Below are 23,620 nucleotides of genomic sequence, written 5' to 3' on the forward strand. Positions count from 1 at the left end.
GATGGATTAATCATCCTTCCTAGTTTTTCTATCTTTGAAAGAGGAACCTCTTCACTGTCGCAGTTAGCCAGGGCAACAAGCCAAAAAGCAAACACTTTCCTGGGAGCCCTGACCGGTCTATGCTTGAAATGCCTTGAATCATTTCCTGCCTCAGCTCTTCAAACTGCACTTTATCATTAAGACTTGCATCATACCATCTTCCCAAACTCTTCACTGGCATAAAGTACGTCCTTTCTGGATCATGTAAAAAGTCTATGAGCTTAAGATGTTAAAAGTTCAACTATACCAGTAAATTTGAAGTTTTGGTTCAGTTTTTTATTCCCCTGGGAATCAAGATACAGTGGATACTTTAATCTGAATTAAAAGCCTAGCTTCGATCCATCGACCTCTGGGTTATGGGCCCAGCACACTTCTGCTGCGCTACTCTACTAGAAAGCACCCCAGATGATACTCAAACCCACAATCCCTGGCTTAGGAGGCCAGTGCCTTATCCTTTAGGCCACTCAGGTGTGACAAGATCCTAAAGACAACACAGTGGACTCACTGGATCCTTGGGTAGGACAATTTAATAAGGCAGGGTATAAATAAGGCATAAATAAAAATATAGAAGCCAGTCTTGGTTTAGTGTATAGCCCACACTTAAGCTAGTAATGCGTTGAAAAATAACATGAGTAAAAGACAGGAGCCTGCCTTGGTTTAGTGTATAATGCACACTTAAGCCCCCAGTCTTTTAGAATAGAATAAGCTACTTAGACAGAGTTGAGAAACATTTTCAAGAAAACCCACAAGTCCAGTTGATATTGTTTCATCTTGTTTTGCTTGTACTTTGTCTGGATGATGAGAAAACTGTATTATCTAGTAAGATAAAATAGAAAATGTAGTAAACAAAATATGCATAGAATTATTATTATGAAAAACAATTACAGAAATAGTGGACAAAACAATGTCCACGGTTGTACTGTTGCATGGCAACACGGGCGTGGATCTTGTCACAGGCTGTCGTCTTATCTGCCGAGGGAGGGATGTAAAATTGAATTTATATATTATCTATCCAATATCAGTACAAATACCAATGTGTTTGCTAAAAAAATGTCATTTCAAATATGACTTGGATTTAGACTGCGGGGGGCGCCAAATCACCATATCTGCGTCTGATCTGCCACACACAGGAAGTAGAGCAGTAGAAGAAGAGTAGCAACACTTCCGGGGCCAAACTCTAATCCAAGCAGTTGTTGTTGTTGATTTGCTAAAACGCAGGCGATTTAAGAAGACTAAAGAGTCGAAGATTGAGTACCCAGACACAGAAGAGACGACATGGCGACTACCATCAGCACCCAGAGGGGACAGGTAGCGCACTCTTTCTCAATCCAGCTGTTAGTCAGTGCCAGGCAGACAGCCAGGCGGAAGGAAAGAGCTGTCTGGACTGGAGTTTACCAACCTCTCTTAGTTGGTTAGCACTTACTTCCACACTGATATAGCTCACAGCAATTATGATACTGACATTTGTGTAGGCTGTGCAACGAATTGTGTTCGATTAAGGAGAATAAGTAGAGTTATGGTCGTCTTACACCAGGAGGCTAAGCGACAGGTTGCCTACGCTTGCTGCCTTATACAGACTGTTATTATGATTAATTACAAACTGTCAGTGAACACGTAAGGAAATAAATATGCATCAAACCGAGTAGATAAACGGATCAGTCTGTCTTTGAGAACAAACGTGGACTTCTGCTCAGAGGCCTGACTACATGTATTCAGGCCAGGTTAGGTACTTTTAGAGTAAATGGCTATTGACGTGTCACTAAAACATGTAATATAAGTATTGTCTGTCAATCAGCCGAGTTGGCATCCCAAACATGCCATTATTTTTGTACTAAAATATTTTGTATTTTGTTTATTTAGCTGTGTGAAGGTAATGCGTGCTGTTAATAAAGTTAATTGAATCTATTATTATCTTTTTTTTATTATTATTATTATTATAAATGAGTCTAGTGTTATTTGCATTGGTGAGACCCTACTATGCCATGTTCCCCATCCCCACAGGAAACCGAACCCAACTGTTGCTCCAACACTATGAAATGAACTGAACCCTGGGGTTGATTGGTCGTTGCACCCCTGATATTGATTTATTTTGTTGTTGTTTCCACTCACCAAGTTTTTTTTTCTTTGTAAAACCATCTTATGGTTCTCCTCTAGCCTAGTTAGATGATAATGATGAAAAACTTAATGTGTGAAATGTCTTTTGAATAGAAATGTGTTCATTCCTTTATGTAAAGGAAACATCTGTAGTTGAATCATAGTAGCAGGTGTTGCATCACAAAGTCATATCTATTAATCTTAATCTGTTCATCTACATTGTAGATTAATACTGAAGTCATTAGAACCACAAAGGAACACAAGGAATTATGTAGTACGCAAAAAAAGGTGTTAAACATACCAGAATATGTTTTCTATCTTAAATAGTAACACTCTTGGCATTCTCTCAGTTTCATGAGGTAGTCACATGGAATAGTTTTCAGTGAACAGGTGCACCTGTATCAAGAACTTTGAATGTATCCTCAAGTGAAAATGCAAAAATCATCAAATGTGACAGTGTTACCTCTGCTGCAGAGGATAAATTCATTAGCTTTACCAGCCTCAGAAACCACAGATTAACAACACAGAAATGCATCACAGAGTTCATGTGGCAGACACATCTCAGCATTATCTGGTCAGAGTAAACGACATGAATCCGGCTTTCATGGTGGAATTGCTCCAAGGAAGCCACTACTCAGGAAGCACAGCAAGAATTAGAGTTGCTTGGACCAAGAAACGGCTCCACATCCTTGTGAGACACAGCAAAGTTGAGCGGATGGTTTCTAAATGTGTGGTTCCCATCATGAATCATGGAGGAGATGTGATGGTGTGGGGCTGTTAGCTGTTGGTGATTTACTCCAAATTCAAGGCACCAGAGCACCCTGCAGCAACGTGCCATCCCACCTGTTTTTGTACTCAGTGGGACTATCATTAATTTTACAATAGGACAATGACCCTAAACACACCTCCAGGCTGTAAAGCCTATTCACTGAGAAGGAAAGGGATGTGGTGCTGAGTCAGATGACCTGCCCTCTGCTATCACATGGCCTAAACCCAGTTAAGAGGGTTTGGGATGAGTTCGATCAAAGACTGAAACCAAAGCAGCCAACATGTGCTCAGCATCTCTGGGAACCCCTCCCAGAGTGTTCCAGACCATTCCTGGTGACTATAGTAGTTTTTATGTCTTCAGTATTAATCTACAATGTAACTTACAAATGAATGTGTCCAAACATTTGGCTGGTACTGCACATTAAATCAGTAGTAATAGTATTGATGTACAGCACTGAGTGTATATGCTGCTCCAACCAACATCAACAAAAGCCTATTAATCTTTCCATATTAGTTGCTAGTTACACCATGACAGCAGAAGTGAGGCCAAAGATTCCTTGTCTCTCATTAATGTTCTATGGCTTGAACCATTAATCAGCTTGTAAGAAGTAGAATTCACTCATGAAGTACAGTCCATGTAAAAGAGGAAATGTGATCAGCCACCTGCTATATCCCCGGCTCTGAGTGACTAATAGGATCTGATTTAGGCTCTGACCTCATCAGGCGTTGGCAGCTCAATAAATAGTTTCAGCACAGTTTTAAGGAGAAATCAATGTGGCAAATGCTGCAGTACTTACACAGCAGCCTTAGAAGAAAATAATAATAAGTAGGTCCATCACTATCATCTAGTGATTCTGTGGAAAGCTTTCGTACATGGAGTAGTATCAGTCCAGGCATGTCACCAAACAGGGAGAAACCATTGTGAGCATTCTCAACACATTCTGTTGATCACATGCACATGACTTACATAAGGAGGCGACTATTGGCCGTAATCATGAGGACGTGTAACTTCAGACTTGCGTGACGTTCATAGGAGTTGTGTCAGTAGTTCATCGGATTTTTTGTTTTTTTACCTTTGTGTGTGTAGTTTTTTTTAGATTATATATTAATTAGATTATAGTTACATGAAGACATAAACATACAAAGATATCACTAAAAATTAAGCTTTATGGAAGATATATACTTGATGACAGCAAACACATTTTAGTGAATAAAAATGTTGTTCCAGGAGCATGCTTACCTGTGGTATACAGCCTCACCTCTTCTTTTAACAACACTCTGGGTGTTTGGGTACTGTGAAGACCAATAACTGTAGTTGTAGTCCAGTTGCGTATATAGAATTTTAGCTTGTCAACCAATAGCCTCTGTTGCAATTGTTTTTGTTGTTTTTATAATATAAGAAATCATCATTATGGGTTTGAACTGTTTAGTCAGAGTCTTTTCCTATGGAGCCATGGTGTCATCATTGGGTCAGAATCTGGCGTGGCATAGATATGGAGCAGACCAAAGCATAATTTGCTTTAGTCTGTGTTAAATGAGCTGAGCCCCAGAGAAGACATCAACTGCTGTATATCACCAGCTCTCATAAAGTCACCAAACATGAATACTTATAATTTAAACCATCAGAATTCCTGAAATTCACATGTTTGTTTTTGAGGTTGTTTTGCCATTCTCTGGTCTAATTTGATGTGTGTGTGTGTGCGTGTTGTGTGTCGGTGTAGGTGTATATTGGAGAGCTTCCCCAGGACTTCCTGCGGATCACTCCCACTCAGCAGCAGCAGCAGGTCCACATGGATGCGCAGGCAGCCCGACAGCTGCAGTATGGTGGCTCTGTAGGAACTGTAGGCCGACTCAGCATTACCGTGGTCCAGGTAAACAAGTTGAACTGTTTCAGGAAGCAAGAGCACCTGGAGAAATCCCTCGCAGACACAGGGAGAACATGCAAACACCACACTGAACAGCCAACCTAGCATCTTTTTTTTTTGTTACATTATGTACTCATATCTTTATGTACCTAATATATACAGTACTGTATATACTTTATATTAAGTATTATTTCTGTGCTTTATACTTTTTATATCACGACGAATTGTAATACGATTGAAGTTTTGGATTCTAGGAACCAAGAGCCCGAACACTTTCCATGAAAGGTCATCTCTGCATCTCAGCTCCACCTCTTTGCTCATTTTCTAATTAGCCACTAGTGGTTAGCTAATAGTGCTAGTAGGTGGAGGTAATGTCAGGCAATATTCAGAAATTGGTTTGTTTGTTTGTTTGTTTGTTTTTCCCCCCGACAATCTTATGAGTGATGTCACAGAGGGGTTGTCTATCTTTATGTACAGTCTAAGGGCACAACATGGCCAGTTTGTGAAAGAGGACCTGCTCCCCATGTAATGAAAACATTTGTGCTAATAGAGCTCCCTGAATCCTTTAAATCCTACACACATGTCTGGTATAAAAACAATATATATTATTGTAACAGTTATGGATATTTCAAGAAAAGCAATTCTGCATGAAGGGCAGAAAGCTTCTACACACGGTACACGATACACAGAAATAAACAGACAGGCTGAACTGAATGCCCCTCCTAACTGAAGCTGCCTTGTTTATTTCACTCTGTAGGCCAAGCTGGCTAAAAACTATGGGATGACCCGCATGGATCCGTACTGTAGGATCAGACTGGGCTATGCAGTCTATGAGACGCCAACTGCTCACAACGGAGCCAAGAATCCTCGTTGGAACAAGGTGATCCAGTGCACGGTGCCTCCCGGCGTGGACTCTTTCTACCTGGAGATCTTTGATGAGGTGAGTAGCGGGAGGAGGTCTCTGAGCTGGGAATCTTCATGGACATGATAGACATGTACAGTACATGCAGTGGTGTAAAAAGGTGTTTATTTTTTGCTATTTTTGCTAATGTGCAGAGAGCGTTCTCTATGGATGATAGGATAGCATGGACACATGTCACCATCCCTGAAGGCCTAAGGGAGGGCAACGTGGTGGATGAATGGTTCAGCCTCAGTGGCAGACAGGGTGACGACAAGGAGGGCATGATCAACCTGGTGATGTCTTTTGCTGTAAGTACATTTAATTACATTTAACCTTTAGCAGTCTGTATTTGCTATATATATGTAAAGGTGGTCATTTCCACTTTCCTGTCCGCTGTAGACAGGAAGTTTAAAAACAACCAAAAAACAGAGGCATTAGTAGAAATCATTCTCCTTCTTTCAGCATCAAAGATGGTCCGGTCTGTTAAATGTATCATTTTGGATAGACAGCGTTGTAGGCAAAGTATCCTTATAGATAGAAATCATCAGCAACCTGTGTTCTCTAAAGAGGTTTTAAAACTATCTTCGCTTCCCTTGCTTGAATATCGTCTTTGTGTTTTAGCACCCCTCTGTGAGGATATGAGCTGGAGAGAGACAGTTGAGAGGAGAGAGACGAGAGGAAGCACAAGTTATAATGAAAACCATTGTGAAAAATGGCGATAGTTCTGTTGAATTACCACCCTTCTGATGCTGTTACAACAGGGCAGGGTCTCAGGGCAGGAGCGTACTTTCACTAGTGTATGTATTGAACTGGCAGGTGAAGATTATACCTATTACTTTTTGTATTGCTCCCGTATTTTAATTGTGAACCAAACCAGGCATATTCTACAACACCCCATTTCAGTTACCTGCCCTATCTTATATCTCTTCCTGCCACTAGAGGGAGCTCAAATGCAAGGAAGGACACAACTGAGAGAAGTGAGGAGCTAGAGGGATTTTACTGTTGGCCGTAGCAAAGTTTGCCAGGATGTGGTGCCACCAAGAATCGTGTTATATGTTAAAACCAGTTGTTAATGTGTTGTCTTGTCTCTTTGTCCCAGTCTTTACCAGCAGGTATGATGACTCAGCCTGTTGTCCTAATGCCTTCTGTGTATCAGCAAGGAGTTGGATACGTCCCCATTGCAGGTCAGACACACACACACAAACACATGAGAATGTGTGTTCCACCTAGCTCACCACCTTAGCCATGTGTAACGCCTTCTGTGGCTGTAAGCTATTTTGAGCTGTAACAAACCAGATGATGCTATTGGACATCATCTGATAGTTGATGCCTAGTTGTCTAAGACAGAGTCTGTGTTACAGTACTGGGATTGTATTTCCTTGTAAGCCTCTGCTTCTTCAAATCTTCAGCACTTTCTCTTGTCTTGCCAGGAGTGCCAGCAGTCTACAATGAGGGCATGGTCCCCATGGCAATGCCAACAGCCATGCCAGCTATGGGGGGGCATGGCCCAGTTTGCATTGAGGAGGACCTGAAGGCTCTGCAAGACATGTTCCCCAACCTGGATAAGGAGGTGGTTCGCACCGTACTGGACGCACAGCAGGGCAACAAAGACGCTGCCATCAACTCTCTGCTGCAGATGGCTGAGGAGCTCTAACTGCAGAGGGCAGTCTGAACGTGGACTTACCAACACATATGCATGCATGCACAGAGACATAAAAATATTCTTAACTCACAGAGAACCATCTTTACAAACGCACACACACTGTTCCCTACTCTGTGGCTCACATATACTGTGCAGTCACATCTGCTCATGCTAGCTCCACCAGTTGGTAGTCACAAGTATACATTTTCCTTTACTGAGTCCTTATTAGCCAAACAGTACAAAGGAAGCTTGGACACACTGCTTTCTCTCTCAGCAGAGACTGGCATCACAGATAGGATTTCCATCTTTGGTTTTAAGAAGTCACTGGTTATATTTGTTTCAGATGTAATTTGGGAAATTGTGTAAGTGCTGACAGGATCATTAAGGGTTGTGTCGGGATTCAAACTCATTATTGGATTGATGCTTCATGGATATTGTAAATCTTCCTGGCCTGGATAGTTTTGCGTTGAAAGTTTCATTTCCACAGTATTTTACTGTAGCCCCTCACCATCCGGTGTTTGGCCATCTTCCATTTGTGATGTGTTTTTTTTTTAATTAATAATGGTTTTTTTTTGCACTTGTCTGTAGTAAGTTGCAGTGAACTAGTTCAGTTTCATATATGGCTGTAAAATGTTCATTGCGTTCAAATTCTAATGAATCATTGTGGACGTGTTAAATTATATAAAGAATTATATAGCAACAAGAGAATTAAGAATGAATGAATGAATGAATGACCCAGTTAGAAGAAATACCCCTTCTGAACACCACACGACTCTGAGTCGTCTTTCACAGTGAGAACAACATTCCTTTGCAATGCTTTAATGTTATTACCTTTCAGTCAATAATTAAGGGTGTAAAGATGATGTGAAATTAACTGTGATGTTTCAGCGCTCAACAGGATGCCAAGACTTTGTTGCCTGCACAGTGATTAAGGTAAAGTGAAGACCCGAGCAGAATAATTGAGGAGCTACGTCTCCCGAAATTGAGAAAACACTGATTTGGGGTCTTTGCAGCTATAGTATTTGTATGTATGCTTTCTATTTACATTTATAGGTTGCAAAGCTTGTTGTTTATTTGCTGTCTGCCAAAGGTCTCATTTAAGAGAGGATTTGTCGGCTTGTGATTTTTCCTTTTTCACTCTAAAACAAATGATGTTGAGATTTTTAAAACGTCATGCCATATGATTCTGTTCTTTTGTTGTTCTCATACAGCATCTTAATGTTCTGGCACTTTGTTGTTAAATTCAGTTCCCAAATTTTAAGTTAATTTTAATTTATTCAATTTCTGACACAAGCGACATTTTAGGACCCGTGTGGCCGCTGCAGGCGTGGGAATGGAAAGCTTTTCTGAGAGGTTGTGCCCTCCAAAATGTCAGACTGTCGTCAAAGTGTTTGTGAAACAAGATGTTTTGCCATTCGCTTAGAATACACTGATGTTCCTCAGAGAGCTAAGTTTCATGTTCATTCATTCCCCTCAAACATCACAAAGAACGCTGACACAAATGTTTATAATGCAGACATATTTTTAATCATTATCACCAGGAAAAGGTAAGTTTAAAAGAGTTTAAATCACAGAGGTATATTGTGAAACTGAAAAAGAGTTCATGTCGGGCTGTAAATAATAAAGCCTGACGAGAATAAGGTTACATCTAGCCATGTGTCAAACGATCAGTAAGTGATCAGCGTCTCCTGCGCCTCTTTGGTGCAGATGTTGCCCCCGGCACACATTCTGTTGGGCTGCAGCTGCAGGTCTCCACTGAAGTGTAGCTGTGCTGGACCGTGGTTCCATCAGCGCAGGTCAGCTCTACTTGCTTCTGACTGGTGGTGGCCTCCCGGCAACACTCACACTGGTGTATCATGCTGTTGGCAGCGGCAGAATATCTATATAGACAAAGACACAAAGACAGCTTTTATCTTCGCAACTGGTCGCGACAACAGTGGAAGTACATAAATGAGGAGTTTCAAGTCGCGTTAACATTTGAACATTTATTCCATATTGCGCTCTTACGGTTCTTCTTGCTTATCAAAATTCCTCAGCCAATTTCAAACTGGATGATCATTCTTATGGAAGCCTAGTGTTCATAGTATGGTTTGACCTGATCAGCCTAATATCATCAGTCCACTGGTTTTCTGCCAACTGACACTATCCCTAGCCATATGGATGGTAGCAGAGTGCTGTATCTTGTTCACAGGTAAGAAAGCTGAATTTCACCTGAGATGACTAAAACTACTGTGAAAGCTAGTGTTAAAAAAGTGTTCTTCCCTTCCTGATTTTTTTGTGTGCTCGAGTCGTCACACTTAAATGTTTCAGATCATCAAACAAATTTAAATTTTAGTCAAAGATAACAGAAGTAAACATAAAATTCAGTTCTTAAATGAAGGTTTTTATTATTAAGGGAAAACTAAATCCAAACCTACATGGTCCTGTGTGAAAAAAGTGATTGCCTCCTAAACCTAATAACTTGTTGTTTCATCCTTCGCAGCAACAACTGTAATCATGCGTTTGCAATAACTTTCAATTAGTCTTTTCCAGCACTGTAGAGGAATTATTTCCCACTCATCTTTACAGAATTGTTGTAATTCAGGCTCATTGGAGGGGTTTCCAGCATGAACAAACTTTTTAAGGTCATGCCACAGGACCCAGGTCAGGACTTTGACTAGGCCACTCCCAAGTCTTCATTTAGTCTTTCTTCAGCCACTCAGAGGTGGACTTGCTGGTGTGTTTTGAATCAATATGCTGCCACAGAACCCAAGTTCTCTTCAGCTTGAAGCGATGAACAGATTGCTGGATATTCTCCTTCAGGAATTGTTTCGGTAGACACTAGAATTCATGGTTCCATTTATCACAGCAAGTCTTCCAGGTCTTGAAGCGGCAAAACAGCCCCAGACCATCACACTACCACCACCAGATTTTACTCCAGGTATGGTGTTCTTTTTCTGAAACGTTGTGTTACGTTTACACCAGATGTAAAATGATGTCCACAGAGTATTTTCCCAAGGGTCCCAAAGATCATCAAGATGTTTTATCTGGCAAAACTGAGATGAGATTTTATGTTCTATTTGCTCAGCAGTCTTGAATTCTGCCATGCAGGCCATTTTAACCCAGTCTATTTCTTATGATGGATTCAAGAACACTGAGACCTCTTGGGTGAGTTGTCAGAGAAGGTTCACCACGGTTCCACGTTTTCTCCATTTGTGGATAATGGCTCTCATTGGGGTTCACTGGAGTGCGAAACCTTTAGAAATGGGTTTCTAACCTTATGCAGACTGAATTACTTTCTCATTTGTTCCTGAATATCTTTGGATCTTTGCATGACATCTAGCTTTTGAGGATCTTTTTTTCTACTTCTCTTTGTCAGGCAGATCCCATTTAAATGATTTCTTGATAGAGAACAGGTGTGGCTAGAGAAATTGAACTCAAGTGTGATAAACTACAATTTATGTTTTAACAGGGGGAACAACCACTTTTTCACACAGGGCCATATAGGTTTGGATTTTTTCCCTTTAATAATAAAAACCTTAAAAACTGTATTTTGTGTTTAATTGTGTTACTTTGTCTTCTATTTAAATTTGTTTGATGATCTGAAACATTTAAGTGTGACAAAATTGCAAAAACTAGGAAATCAGGAAGGGGCAATTCCTACAACACTTTTTCACAACACTGTATACAATATATTTCTTATTTATATTTGTATTTCAAATGTGATGCTACATAGACTCACATGGACGAGCTCCCACAGTGCCCAGCACAGGATGTTATGTTGACCGGTTGTAGGCTCTTGCAGTTGTTCACATCGATGACCGTCTGCGTACTCTGGACCTCACAGACACTCTTTACCTTACCTGGAACACACGACAGCTGTTACACACCGACACAGGCATACACACACACACTAACGCTTTACCGAACTGAACTTTCCATTCTTAAAAATTATTCATGTCCTAGGATTTAGCCATTGTTCATATAACTTACAGGATTTGCAGCATCCGTTAGCATCAGTTGTTTCAGTACCCTGGAGGAAGAGGACATGTTTAAAGTTGAGTGTTAGATTATGGTCAGTGGACCTGCTGTTGTCTGTGGAGATTTGATAAACTCACAGGTTCACAATCCAAGGGGTTAAAAGCAGGACAAGAAGTCTTTGTTTCCTTGGTGACAGGCAGTCCACCAATCTTCTCACAAGTATATTCCACACATCTGTCGCCAGGGTCTATATATGTGCTGTTGACCTGTACCAACATGGGCAGAGTTACGTTAGCTATTCATCAAACATAAAATGATACATCTTACAAACACAGCATGCCTGAATACCATTAGTAGATAAAGTCAGCCAGAATAAACTAGAACACCTTGATGCGGCTATGAATAATACGTTCTTGTACTTTATACCTTTTTAAAATGTTCATTCATGTTTCTTATGAGCTTTGAATCAAATGACATGTTTAATTGCAGATCATATGCCTTTTCTAAATGCCTTGGCTGTTGTGAGGTAAAATGCAGCTGCAGTACTGACCTCAATATATATTGTCCCATTGTTAGGTGAGGAGAAAATACAGCTCTTCTGAACACACATCCCACAGCACTTGTCAGGCACAGTCTGGTACTCATAACCCTGCAGGGCAAGAGACGGGGAAAATTATAACAATAAAAACAACTTTGTTGGCTTGAAAGGAAATGAGTATCAACACTTGAGCATGCTGGAATGTGTTGCATAAATGTATATCTCCTTAATGTGAATGTGGATTTATCTTTTTCTTGTTTTCAAACTGTATTATTGTCACCTGATCCTTCACATCACACATGAGCCCAGCAATCGGGGTTAGCTTGAACAGTCTTCCAAATCAGAGGCCACTAAGGCTCCCTGTATCCTCAACGTGCAGGTTTGTTCCCAGAGTGACGCTTAAGGGTATTTGCCAGATGTGTGTGTGTGTGTTGCTTACTTCAGAGCAGTTTGTGTTGCAGACCACAGGTTTGCAGGTAATGATGTTCAGCTGAGTGACAGGATCGACTTTGGGGCCACAGTAACATTCCTGGCAGGGCCCAGGTTTGAAAGTCTCCCCTGATGTAAATCCCACTGTTGTTTCTGAAAGTTGTTCTGATCCCAATGGTGCTGTTGTTGTTTTTGAAGGTTGTCCCGCTCCTGATGGTGCTGCTGTTGTTGTTGTTGTTTTTGAAGGTTGTTCCACTCCTGATGGTGCTGTTGTTGTTGTTGTTGTTTTTGAAGGTTGTTCCACTCCTGATGGTGCTGTTGTTGTTGTTGTTTTTGAAGGTTGTTCCACTCCTGATGGTGCTGTTGTTGTTTCTGACGGTTGTCCTGATCCTGATGGTGCTGTTGTTGTTGTTGTTTTTGAAGGTTGTTCCACTCCTGATGGTGTTGTTGTTGTTGTTGTTTCTGACGGTTGTCCCGCTCCTGATGGTGCTGCTGTAGTTGTTGTTGTTTCTGATGGTTGTCCTGCTCCTGATGGTGCTGCTGTTGTTGTTGTTGCTTTTGAAGGTTGTTCCACTCCTGATGGTGCTGTTGTTGTTGTTGTTTTTGACGGTTGTCCCGCTCCTGATGGTGTTGTTGTTGTTGTTGTTTCTGACGGTTGTCCCGCTCCTGATGGTGCTGTTGTTGTTGTTTCTGACGGTTGTCCCGCTCCTGATGGTGCTGCTGTTGTTGTTGTTGCTTTTGAAGGTTGTTCCACTCCTGATGGTGTTGTTGTTGTTGTTGTTTCTGACGGTTGTCCCGCTCCTGATGGTGCTGCTGTTGTTGTTGTTGTTTCTGACGGTTGTCCTGCTCCTGATGGTGCTGCTGTTGTTGTTGTTGCTTTTGAAGGTTGTTCCACTCCTGATGGTGCTGTTGTTGTTGTTGTTTTTGACGGTTGTCCCGCTCCTGATGGTGTTGTTGTTGTTGTTGTTTCTGACGGTTGTCCTGCTCCTGATGGTGCTGCTGCTGTTGTTGTTGCTTTTGAAGGTTTTTCCACTCCTGATGGTTCTGTTGTTGTTGTTGTTTTTGACGGTTGTCCCGCTCCTGATGGTGCTGTTGTTGTTGTTTCTGACGGTTGTCCCGCTCCTGATGGTGCTGTTGTTGTTGTTTCTGACGGTTGTCCCACTCCTGATGGTGCTTTTGTTGTTTTTCTTGTTGTTTCTGACGGTTGTCCCGCTCCTGATGGTGGTGCTGTTGTTGTTGTTGTTTCTGACGGTTGTTCCACTCCTGATGGTGCTGCTGTTGTTGTTTCTGACGGTTGTCCCGCTCCTGATGGTGCTGTTGTTGTTTTTCTTGTTGTTTCTGATGGTTGTTCCACTCCTGATGGTGCTGTTGTTGTTTTTCTTGTTGTTTCTGACGGTTGTCCCGCTCCTGAGGGTCCTGCTGTTGTTGTTTCTGATGGTTGTCCCGCTCCCAATGGTGCTGTTGTTGTTGTTGTTTCTGATGGTTGTTCCGCTCCTGATGGTGCTGTTGTTGTTTTTCTTGTTGTTTCTGACGGTTGTTGCACTCCTGATGGTGCTGTTGTTGTTTTTCTTGTTGTTTCTGACGGTTGTGCCGCTCCTGAGGGTGCTGCTGTTGTTGTTTCTGATGGTTGTCCCGCTCCCGATGGTGCTGTTGTTGTTGTTGTTGTTTCTGATGGTTGTTCCACTCCTGATTGTGCTGTTGTTGTTGTTCTTGTTGTTTTTGATGGTTGTCCCGCTCCTGAGGGTGCTGCTGTTGCTGTTTCTGATGGTTGTCCCGCTCCCGATGGTGCTGTCGTTGTTGTTGTTGTTTCTGATGGTTGTTCCGCTCCTGATGGTGCTGTTGTTGTTTTTCTTGTTGTTTCTGATGGTTGTCCCGCTCCTGATGGTGCTGTTTGTTGTTTTCTTGTTGTTTCTGACGGTTGTTCCACTCCTGATGGTGCTGTTGTTGTTTTTGTTGTTGTTTCTGATGGTTGTCCCGCTCCCGATGGTGCTGTTGTTGTTGTTGTTGTTTCTGATGGTTGTTCCGCTCCTGATGGTGCTGTTGTTGTTTTTCTTGTTGTTTCTGATGGTTGTCCCGCTCCTGAGGGTGCTGCTGTTGTTGTTTCTGATGGTTGTCCCGCTCCTGATGGTGCTGTTGTTGTTTTTCTTGTTGTTTCTGATGGTTGTCCCGCTCCTGAGGGTGCTGCTGTTGTTGTTTCTGATGGTTGTCCCGCTCCTGATGGTGCTGTCGTTGTTGTTGTTGTTTCTGATGGTTGTTCCGCTCCTGATGGTGCTGTTGTTGTTTTTCTTGTTGTTTCTGATGGTTGTCCCGCTCCTGATGGTGCTGTTGTTGTTTTTCTTGTTGTTTCTGACGATTGTTCCACTCCTGATGGTGCTGTTGTTGTTGTTGTTGTTGTTTCTGATGGTTGTCCCGCTCCTGATGGTGCTGTTGTTGTTTTTCTTGTTGTTTCTGACGGTTGTCCCACTCCTGATGGTGCTGTTGTTGTTTTTGTTGTTGTTTCTGATGGTTGTCCCGCTCCCGATGGTGCTGTTGTTGTTGTTGTTGTTTCTGATGGTTGTTCCGCTCCCGATGGTGTTATCATTGTTGGCGGTTGTCCCGCTCCTAATGGTGCTGTTGTTGCTTCTGTTTTAATCGGTGTTTCTATTGGTGGTTCTGATGTTGTATCTGTTGTTGGTATCTTGGCACCAGGCTATAAAATTATATACATTCAATGTTATGATTATAATTAATACTCCCAAGCATCAATATCCGTATTTTAAAAACAATTAATTTCTTCTGAGGGCAGGAACACTTAGATACATTGGTGTCTTGTAGCCTTGAGTGGCCCTAACTGTGCAAACATAGCTGGAGGTGTCACACTGGCTGACAAGTAACTAATTATGGACAATATTTCAGTTATTCTGTGCCATCAACACTTAACGCTACAGTATAGTTTATTCTGATCAGTGACTGTAGGTCAAACAGCAACTCACAAACATTCATGTAATCATACCTAATGTTCTGGCATAATTATGTCACCCATATAGATGCAGGGAGCCAGAGTTGCTGCCTATATGCTTACCTTGTACTCAGTCATGTTGTAGACACAGACACCTTTAGGAACTGCAGAGGCAAAAGAAAGAGACATGACTAAAGTTACCACTGTTTGAATTAATAAAGAGATGTGTTCTAAGATCCTCTGTTAGTGTACCTTTAGACATCATTGTTTAGAAAAGCCCTTAACACAAGTTAGTTTTAATTTTCTACGAACCCTGGACAAAATCTGAATTACTTTCATTTTCTTTTTTGTGTTCTTCTGACGACTCTACACAGCAGGATTAGGATTGTTTCCGAGCTACCTTACCATAAATAGAAATTTCTTTGTATAATTCTATGCACGTTTGTGATGTTGCTTATACTTTGGGTCATATGTAAAGCTATTTTTTCTAACCGGGAAGAGGAGCTTGATGGACTGAGATAAATGTTACAACACTTGATAACACGTGATAAGTTCCCTCGGGACATATGCAGTGCTTCTTATCTCAGCACATACAAGTAGATAGGATAGGTTAATAGTCACGTACCACACTCATAGGACTGGCAGCAGATACCGTTGGTGATGTTAAGTTGGAAGCCCAACGAGCAGTTGGAAGAAGAAGGACAAGTGTTTCTATTGCACTCTAAATAGGAGAAAAATATGAGGTGATTATCAGCATACATATATGGAGGTTTTCCCTTCAGTATTAATAATTTAAAGAACCTATCTATTGCAAGGTGTCAAGAGACTTAATTGAGGAGTTACTGTTTAATGGTCTTGTAGTAGTTGTAGTTGTAGTTGTTGTAGTAGTAGTAGTAGTAGTAGTAGTAGTAGCAGTAGTGCCAAGCACCAGGATTAACTCAGGGTTCAATGTCCTGCTCTAGAACACTTCAGCAGTACATGGCCCATGTACTGGGGATCAAACCCTGTGGTTGGTGGACTAACTTTGTAAATTGATAAATTCATCAGGCTAGAATGGTTTGAAAAGACAGACGAGGGAAAGCAGCAAGCTTGGTTTTCCTCTGCCTTTCTCTGAGCTTGTCTGTAGCTTTTTGACAGCAGATAGAAGGAAAGCATGTCAGCAAGATGGAAGAACTTTTTTCTTAAATAAATGGTTTAATAATTTTGAGAAATACTTTTGTGGCAGAAATCCCATTGCTGAGTTTTTTTTCACATTATTAAAATACATCATATACAGTGTGCTGAATCTGATTGTGTCTTCTGTCACTGGTCCCAGCTCACCACATAATTGTGTTGTGCAGCAGCCTTCTGTTTTGTTGACCAGCTCGTAGCCAGGAGTGCTGCAGGTTGGGACTGATGCTGATGTTGGGCATTCCACAGGCCGACACACGATGCCCATGGAATCCACGTCACACGTGCAGTTCTCACAGTTACTTTCCCACGTGTCACCAGGCTGGTTAAGAGAAAGCAGTCATTTCAGACACACGACTCACGCTTTATTAGCATATATGTGCATGGATATACTGTCAGGAATGGCTCTCACATTTTTGGGATCCCCATCGGGTCCAACACATTCTGAAATTCAAACACACACAGTACTTGTACATATCTGCATAGATGTGACAGCTAATGTTTTTCTGGCAAAATATTTCCTGTATATAATATATGACTCAGTAGATCTTGTCTTACCACAGTCAGGAACACATGTCTTATAGACTGTGTTGAATAAGGTGGTGCCCTCTGGACAGAAGCAACCCTCCGTGGTGTTGCTAGTAGATCCATCTTCCTCTGTCTGGAACTTCTGGTTGTATCTGAAGTGAAAAATGGAAGAAGAAGTAATATATCTTTATCTTTCTAATCAAGACTTGTGATAGTCTTGTGTTAAATGATTCACTGATCAAAGCTTGTTTAATGCCAAACATCCATTCAATCTTAGGGGCATTTTACATGTTATAAGTTGATGCTTCATCTACAACAGATGGAACAATACAAATGGAAAACATTACACTCCCGAGAAACACTTCACCTGTTGTTACATGTGGGCTCTACAGAGGGGCCACAGGCTCGGTACACTTTGTTGCCTTGACACTTGTGTTCTGTAAAATGAAAAGAAAAAAAGATTTAGGTATATTAAGTATTTAAGTATATTAAAATGCTTAGCACTCTATAGTATAATCTGCATATCTCACCACACAGCCCATCAGTATAATTCCTCCAGTCAATGCAGACTCCTTCAAGAGAGCACTCAGTGGCATAGGCCTCCAAGCTGGAGCAGGTTTTATTGTTACCGTTGCAAATATCGTCCCTACATGATGTCACAAATCGTCCAGGGGGTATGATCGAGTGGCATGGTGCAAATACACTAGATGGGGGACAGTATATCAGGAAAATGATCAGAGAACTTTCCACAAACAGTGTTTGAACACAAAAGCTACACTTATTGTGTTCATCACAAACTGGTGCAAAATTCATGCTGTTCCAGCATAAAATGCTCTGTTGTGTGTTGGTAAATTTATGGAACTGTCCTTTTATGAAAGAAAGAAGAACAGAAAGACAGGTTTTTGACTATATTGTGGTTCCTTCTACCTTTCCATTAGGAGATCACAGATGGGAGGTTTGCAAGGGGGCTGCGTTGTGTATGGTTCTGTAGTGGTCGTGGATACTGTTGTAGTTGTGGTGGTAGTGGTGGTGGTAGGGGTGGTGGTAGGGGTGACAGCACATGGTATATCAAGGACTTTCCACTGACTTGCAGAATCCGAGCAGCTTTCCACCTGGCCATTTGGAGAACGGCAGTCATTGGTCTGGGAGTTGTCACAGGTCCCTGGAAAAGGAGAGGAAACAGAATTAAACCAGAGCAATGTAACTCATGCTAGAACCAGCTCTGCTCTGAACTGATTTAAGCGTCTTGAGACGATTTGTATTGTTATTGGCGCTATATAAATAAAACTGAAATGAATTGAACTGATTTGTTGCTAAGAAATACATAAGCTTAATGGAATTTGTGGCTTTCAACCATTTCCTTTAGAATTTAGGTTGTGCTTTAAGGTATGAATTAAATCCACATCTACAAATCAATATTCCTTCCCATGGGGGAAAACATATCGACTTTACTTTCAAAAACATACCATTCAAAAACGTAAGAACCCCCAAAACCTGAAGGATTATACAGCTATCACTATCATACTTCTAGGTTGAAGAAAAATTAACAGAAATTCAAAATTTGAAAATAAACTGTACTGCTCCGAAAGACTTGCAGAAGGCAGGACAGTATCACTATATTTATTAGTATAGACAGAGAGATGGAAGTGAAGACTTTATGCTGTAAATCCTCAACAAGCTCCATCCCATGATTAAAAAACACATAAAAAGTGCACTATGATAAAAATAATTAAATGCCTTTACAGACCTGGGAATCTCGATTTTGGTTCATTTAGAACAGGCATGTCAAACTCAGTTTGGCTCTGGGGCCGGATCCAGACTTTCTGTTCTCAGGTGGGCCGGATCAGTAAAAGAATGTCAACTCCAAATATTTAGCTTTGTTTTTCAGTACTATGCTTTATCATTCAGCCTACATTTGTAGCCTACCCTACATATTATAATCACGGATGACAAGGGATCTTTTCTAAGCACAACACATTTATTCAAAAACAATGGGAAAAAAATGATTTTTCATGTTTGGCCGTGAATGTGTTAACAACTGGTTTATTTTAACAGTTGAGTGAATGCAGTTTTACACCTGAACCAACTCACCACACTAAACAAACTCAAGTGGGAGCTATGAAAAAAAATATTTTCGCCCTTATTGTCATACTGCTTTGAAATAAATGAAAAAAGAAATACAAAATAAAATAAAATAAATAAATAAGTTATAGTAGTGCATGGGCGATAGGATTAGACTACATCAGATCAAACTACTAGGCTGGGCCTACTGAAGTTGAGAATATACTGCACAATATTAATTGTCTTTAATATGACATACTTGTCTTTATGATGAGTGGCGCCGAATATTAAACTCTTTGAACACTGCAACTTGCTGATTACATACCAAGCACACTGTTTTTGCATGCACTTCTGTGAATAAATACTTCTCGGTCCATTTCTCCTGGAAAACTCTGCACTCCGTGTCCACTCTTCTTTTTTTTGACAGTGCCATTTTGGGAAGGGTGTGTTGACCGATAACTTGTTTAGTAGTGGTGAATGGTGAAGCAAGATTGCCGGTTTATTTTTACTTGGACGCATCACGTTGCGAATGTTTATTTCCTGTGACTAACTCGTGTCAGTGCCGCATGCTTGACGTGAGCGCTTTTACACATTTACTGCCCTCTAGCGGCCGGAGGGAGCATTTGGTTTGTATTTATTTTAAAAAATAACAACTTTTAATAGAAATTAGCTAGAGACTCGCTTCTTTTTTTGACATACTCAGAAATTTATGCCGGGCCGGATTAAATGATCCAACGGGCCGGGTCCGGCCCGCGGGCCGTATGTTTGACATGCCTGATTTAGAACGATACGATCCGAGACGATTCAGTAACTTGAAACCGATTCAGTAACCTTTTAGCCAAAAAATAAACTAGTGTGACTGAAATAAATACCTACTCAGTGTTTTCTCTACATTCATTTAGGAGTGGTGGGCCGCCAACAGATAATATAATGCTCAGTATCTACTCTTTGGGGTTCTTAATCTACAGGTCCTCTTTTAAACTTCCTCAAGTGTTTATCAATAAAGAACGAGGTTATTATAGCTCAGAAGTTTAACACCACATGACCGACGCTGCACGTTGAATTATTCAACGTTTCATCGAGTTGTTTTCTTTTTGCTCACGTCACTGTGTGTGGGACGAGTCGGAGAGGCGAGGCGATGTGAAGGCGAATGTTAGCATTAGCATATACATTCATTTTGCCATTAATGTTAGCCGTAAGCTAACGCATATTTGTATAACAGTGTTTTCGGTATATAAAACTAATTTGTAAATTTAGTTTGTCCAGTTTTACAGTGTTTCTCAAGTAAATACTCTAAGCGGATCCTCTGACATCATAATCCAACGCCTAATCTCCTAGTATCGATACAATCGATTGATTGCCTTTTAAATCAATATTAGATCGATGTATGTCGCCCGGAAGGCCAACTTGCCGAGCACAGATCGATGTAGTTGGATCGTAGGAAAATAAATCGATTTATCGATGTAGTGGATGAATCGTTACACCCCTACTGTTTAATGTAAGAATATTCAGTATCAGGTAATCTGCAGCTATCATGCGTGGAGGTAAATTCATTCTGCTGTTTGGGTGTCATGCTGCTGCGCAAACAATCTAAATTAACAGTGTAACTGGCAACACAAAAATATGAGTTATCTGGAAGCACATAAGGGATGGGCAAAGAGTCTTGAAGAGAGGTAGGTGCAAGTGGAAGCTCTGAAATGGCGCCTGGTTAGAAGTGACAGTCAAATATTTCTCCCACTCTATCGTTTGGTTTACTAACTCATTAGGGTTTATTGTAAAGATCAGCGAGGTAAGTATTTTGGTAACTCACCACACTGTCCTTCTGTGTTTCCCCCGAAGAGGGAATTAGGAATGCTGATGGTAAATGAGGTGCCCCTGTAGATCACTTTTGTGCTGATCTCGGGTATCTCCAATGTAATCAACATATCTGTACTAGTGAGGCGCAGGACATCGTTGCTATAGGCAGGATAGATACGTTTCTGATTCACGTACGCCTGTAGGACAAGGAGACAATAGACATTAGAGAACCTAACAAAGCACCAGTTATGATACTATGTATGATACTACATGCGATGAGATAATGACACTAAAACGGCTTTTTGTTTTTCTCACTCTGAGCCACTGCTTACCGCATTGGTGATTCCTGAAACCGCCAGTTGGGTCAAGATTACCTCGAAGGATTGGTATGTTACATTGAGAGCTTGGGGACAGAATGTGCTGTCTAACGGGTCGCAGTAATGATTGTTTACTATTATTGTCAGATTATATTTTCTGATAATCTCTTTGACCAAGTAGTAAGTGCAGGTCTCATTGAAAGTATATGAGCTTCCATCAAATGTCATGTAGTGGGATCCACCCCAGACAGCACAAACACCTGTAGGATGAGAACGACATAAGTATAAAAATGAAAGGAGCTGACAGAGAGCAACTACCATTTTCATACACCCTTTTTATGTGTGGCCTGCATTTTTAATTCACAGTGCAACAATGATTTATTTAATGAACAGTAGAGACACTAACACAGTGAAGTCATGTTATCACACATTTTTCGACTTACATTCACACTCGTACTGGAAGCAACAGCCGTCATCATCATAGACCTTGACAACTTTGTGTCCATTGGCGCAGATAGGTTGAGGAGGCGTGGTACAGGGACTACGTGCCACTGTGATATTGCCATTGATGCATGTAGCTGTGGTGCAGTTGCCATTGTTCCAGGACTGTCCATTCTAAATAGGGTTTAAAAAGCAAGCCAGTCAACTGGTGAATCTTTACATTACTGGATATACTAATAATCCAGCAGTGACAATGTGTACAATTACATCATTATTTGCGGCATTATAAATCTCTGAAAAGCAAGATTCTGCAGTTACATAATGTGTCATCATAACAGTGCCTTACTGTACTGTCCAGTTTGAAAGTTTGAACATTGAATGAGCGTTTTGTTTAAAATCTAAAAAATAAAACGTGAGCTTTTCAGTTAGGCACATTTAGGTTTGAAACACAATCTCTGTCACATCATGTAGCTCATCTGTGTATAGACAGACTGGAAGAGAGTTTAACGATCAGCAGAGAAGAGTGAATGTTTAAATGGTGATTTCTGGGTTAAATTTACAGTTTGTGGTGTTTCAACAAAATGTAATTAGAAGGTCTGCATGTGAATTTGTGCTCTGACAGTGTGCACAATCATTTTAACAGAGACCGTTCCACGAACAGATGCTTTAAGATGAAGAGTGAATAAACTATCTGACGTAGATGACAAATTCCTCTGATTGTCTCTTCTTTTTTCTATAGGATCACATCAGCTAACCCTTACCCTCACCTAAAATGGGCTTTGTTTGATTTTGTCTTTTTTGTGTGATGCTTGATTTCTACTATACTGGGTGGCATCACTAAATAAAGATCTAAACAAACTGATACATTGGCATTGGGATGTGGAGAGAATAAGTGTATTCATTTTAAATATATCTTACCTTTCTTGATGGATCCACATCTGTGCAGTCCAGGTTAGTTGTAGATGAAGGGGAAGTAGAGGTGGGAATAGATGTGGTCGGAGGAACTGAGCTTGAAACTGTGGCCTTTGTGGTACTGAACGTTGTAGTAATAGTGGGTGTTGGTGTTGTGGGACATGGACTGGATTGTGTTTCAACTTTACAAGATGCATTGCAATATGCAACGTAACACCAGCCTAAACCATCAGTGGCGTTGTACACCAAGTCCCCTGTAAAAACAGATGATTGGTAATGGTTAAGTGCACAAAATTAAACTCATACTGACACAGAAACATTTTTATTTTAAGGTTCCATATTACATATTATATTATATATTTATATATTTTTGAAGTAACTGCCATACATTCCCTGGATGGCTCTTGTTTAAGATACAAGATACAAAATACAAAGCACAGAATCATTTCATTCTATGCAACTGCTTTCAGTCCTGTTCCAATTAACTATTTCAGTGTCTCCAGCTAACAACACAAATGAGCTGCTGTTGGCAACAAAACACACTTGCTGAGGACTTGCTGAGGTAATGCTTGTCCTCTTATGACTTCTATGCAGATCTAATTGGCTTGTTCTGATTCACTCTTTTTTTAATCAACTGAGAAAAGAAAGTGAAGAAAGGATAATATTTTTCCAAATTCTGTGTGCCTCCAGACACACTGTAGGCCTATAAAATATTACTTTAGTGAGGAACAGCTGTGAAAACCCATAGTAATCTACCCTAGCAAAAAAAATGTATATTTTTTGTTATAAATCACCTGACTTGAAAATTGTAAATATAGTTACTTTCTTAATGAATGTACAGTATTTTATTAGATAATAATATGTCAATGATTTATTAAAAGTCTTCAACTTTATTTTATTTATTTGTTTGATTTATGCTCACTTGCCAAATCATTAGGTACACTAGTGAGAACAAGTGCAGTCCTGCACTAAATCTTAACTTCATCAAGGTTATGGTAGTCAGCTTTTGTTTTAAGTAAGTGAGAGAGATGTTGATTCAACTATGTTGTCATTTTGAAGTCTGCATTGTACTGTGTTTTACTGACACATGTTTTTATTATTTGTATAGAATACTCAATGTGTCGCAATGTTTACAATAAAAGCCCTTAGCTAAAAGTTAAAATTCATTAAACTCAGACCCAGACAGTTCTTGATGTTAACGTTTTTGTCATGCAGAGGGC

General features: G+C 40.6%; 2 protein-coding genes across 2 annotated transcripts in view; one reads left to right on the forward strand and one right to left on the reverse strand.

Moving 5' to 3' along the window:
* The first annotated feature begins 1,174 nt into the window (after nt 1–1,174).
* LOC125005053 (toll interacting protein) lies at nt 1,175–8,755 on the forward strand. Its single transcript, XM_047579998.1, has 6 exons — nt 1,175–1,347; nt 4,623–4,772; nt 5,524–5,706; nt 5,823–5,975; nt 6,767–6,851; nt 7,098–8,755. Exons 1-6 carry the CDS (start codon nt 1,315–1,317, stop codon nt 7,319–7,321), a joined length of 828 nt encoding a protein of 275 aa, XP_047435954.1. The 5' UTR covers nt 1,175–1,314; the 3' UTR covers nt 7,322–8,755.
* Nucleotides 8,756–8,813: 58 nt separating this feature from the next.
* The window catches only part of LOC125005386 (mucin-2-like), a 52,516-nt gene continuing 37,709 nt past the window's right edge, over nt 8,814–23,620 (reverse strand). Inside the window, exons 39-59 of the mRNA XM_047580719.1 lie at nt 22,407–22,654; nt 21,491–21,662; nt 21,063–21,307; nt 20,744–20,927; nt 17,800–18,034; nt 17,403–17,575; nt 17,240–17,309; nt 16,903–17,024; nt 16,757–16,788; nt 16,495–16,666; nt 15,800–15,895; nt 15,298–15,338; nt 14,588–14,925; nt 13,346–14,531; nt 12,614–13,238; nt 12,247–12,551; nt 11,820–11,918; nt 11,407–11,535; nt 11,282–11,321; nt 11,031–11,151; nt 8,814–9,189 (exon numbers count right to left, since the gene is read on the reverse strand). Of these exons, the coding sequence (XP_047436675.1) occupies nt 8,988–9,189; nt 11,031–11,151; nt 11,282–11,321; nt 11,407–11,535; nt 11,820–11,918; nt 12,247–12,551; nt 12,614–13,238; nt 13,346–14,531; nt 14,588–14,925; nt 15,298–15,338; nt 15,800–15,895; nt 16,495–16,666; nt 16,757–16,788; nt 16,903–17,024; nt 17,240–17,309; nt 17,403–17,575; nt 17,800–18,034; nt 20,744–20,927; nt 21,063–21,307; nt 21,491–21,662; nt 22,407–22,654 (4,835 nt within the window). The 3' untranslated portion in view covers nt 8,814–8,987. The remainder of the gene's footprint in view (nt 9,190–11,030; nt 11,152–11,281; nt 11,322–11,406; nt 11,536–11,819; nt 11,919–12,246; nt 12,552–12,613; nt 13,239–13,345; nt 14,532–14,587; nt 14,926–15,297; nt 15,339–15,799; nt 15,896–16,494; nt 16,667–16,756; nt 16,789–16,902; nt 17,025–17,239; nt 17,310–17,402; nt 17,576–17,799; nt 18,035–20,743; nt 20,928–21,062; nt 21,308–21,490; nt 21,663–22,406; nt 22,655–23,620) is intronic.

The sequence above is a fragment of the Mugil cephalus genome, chromosome 3 (assembly GCF_022458985.1).
Source record: "Mugil cephalus isolate CIBA_MC_2020 chromosome 3, CIBA_Mcephalus_1.1, whole genome shotgun sequence".
NCBI classification, from domain to species: Eukaryota; Metazoa; Chordata; class Actinopteri; order Mugiliformes; family Mugilidae; genus Mugil; species Mugil cephalus.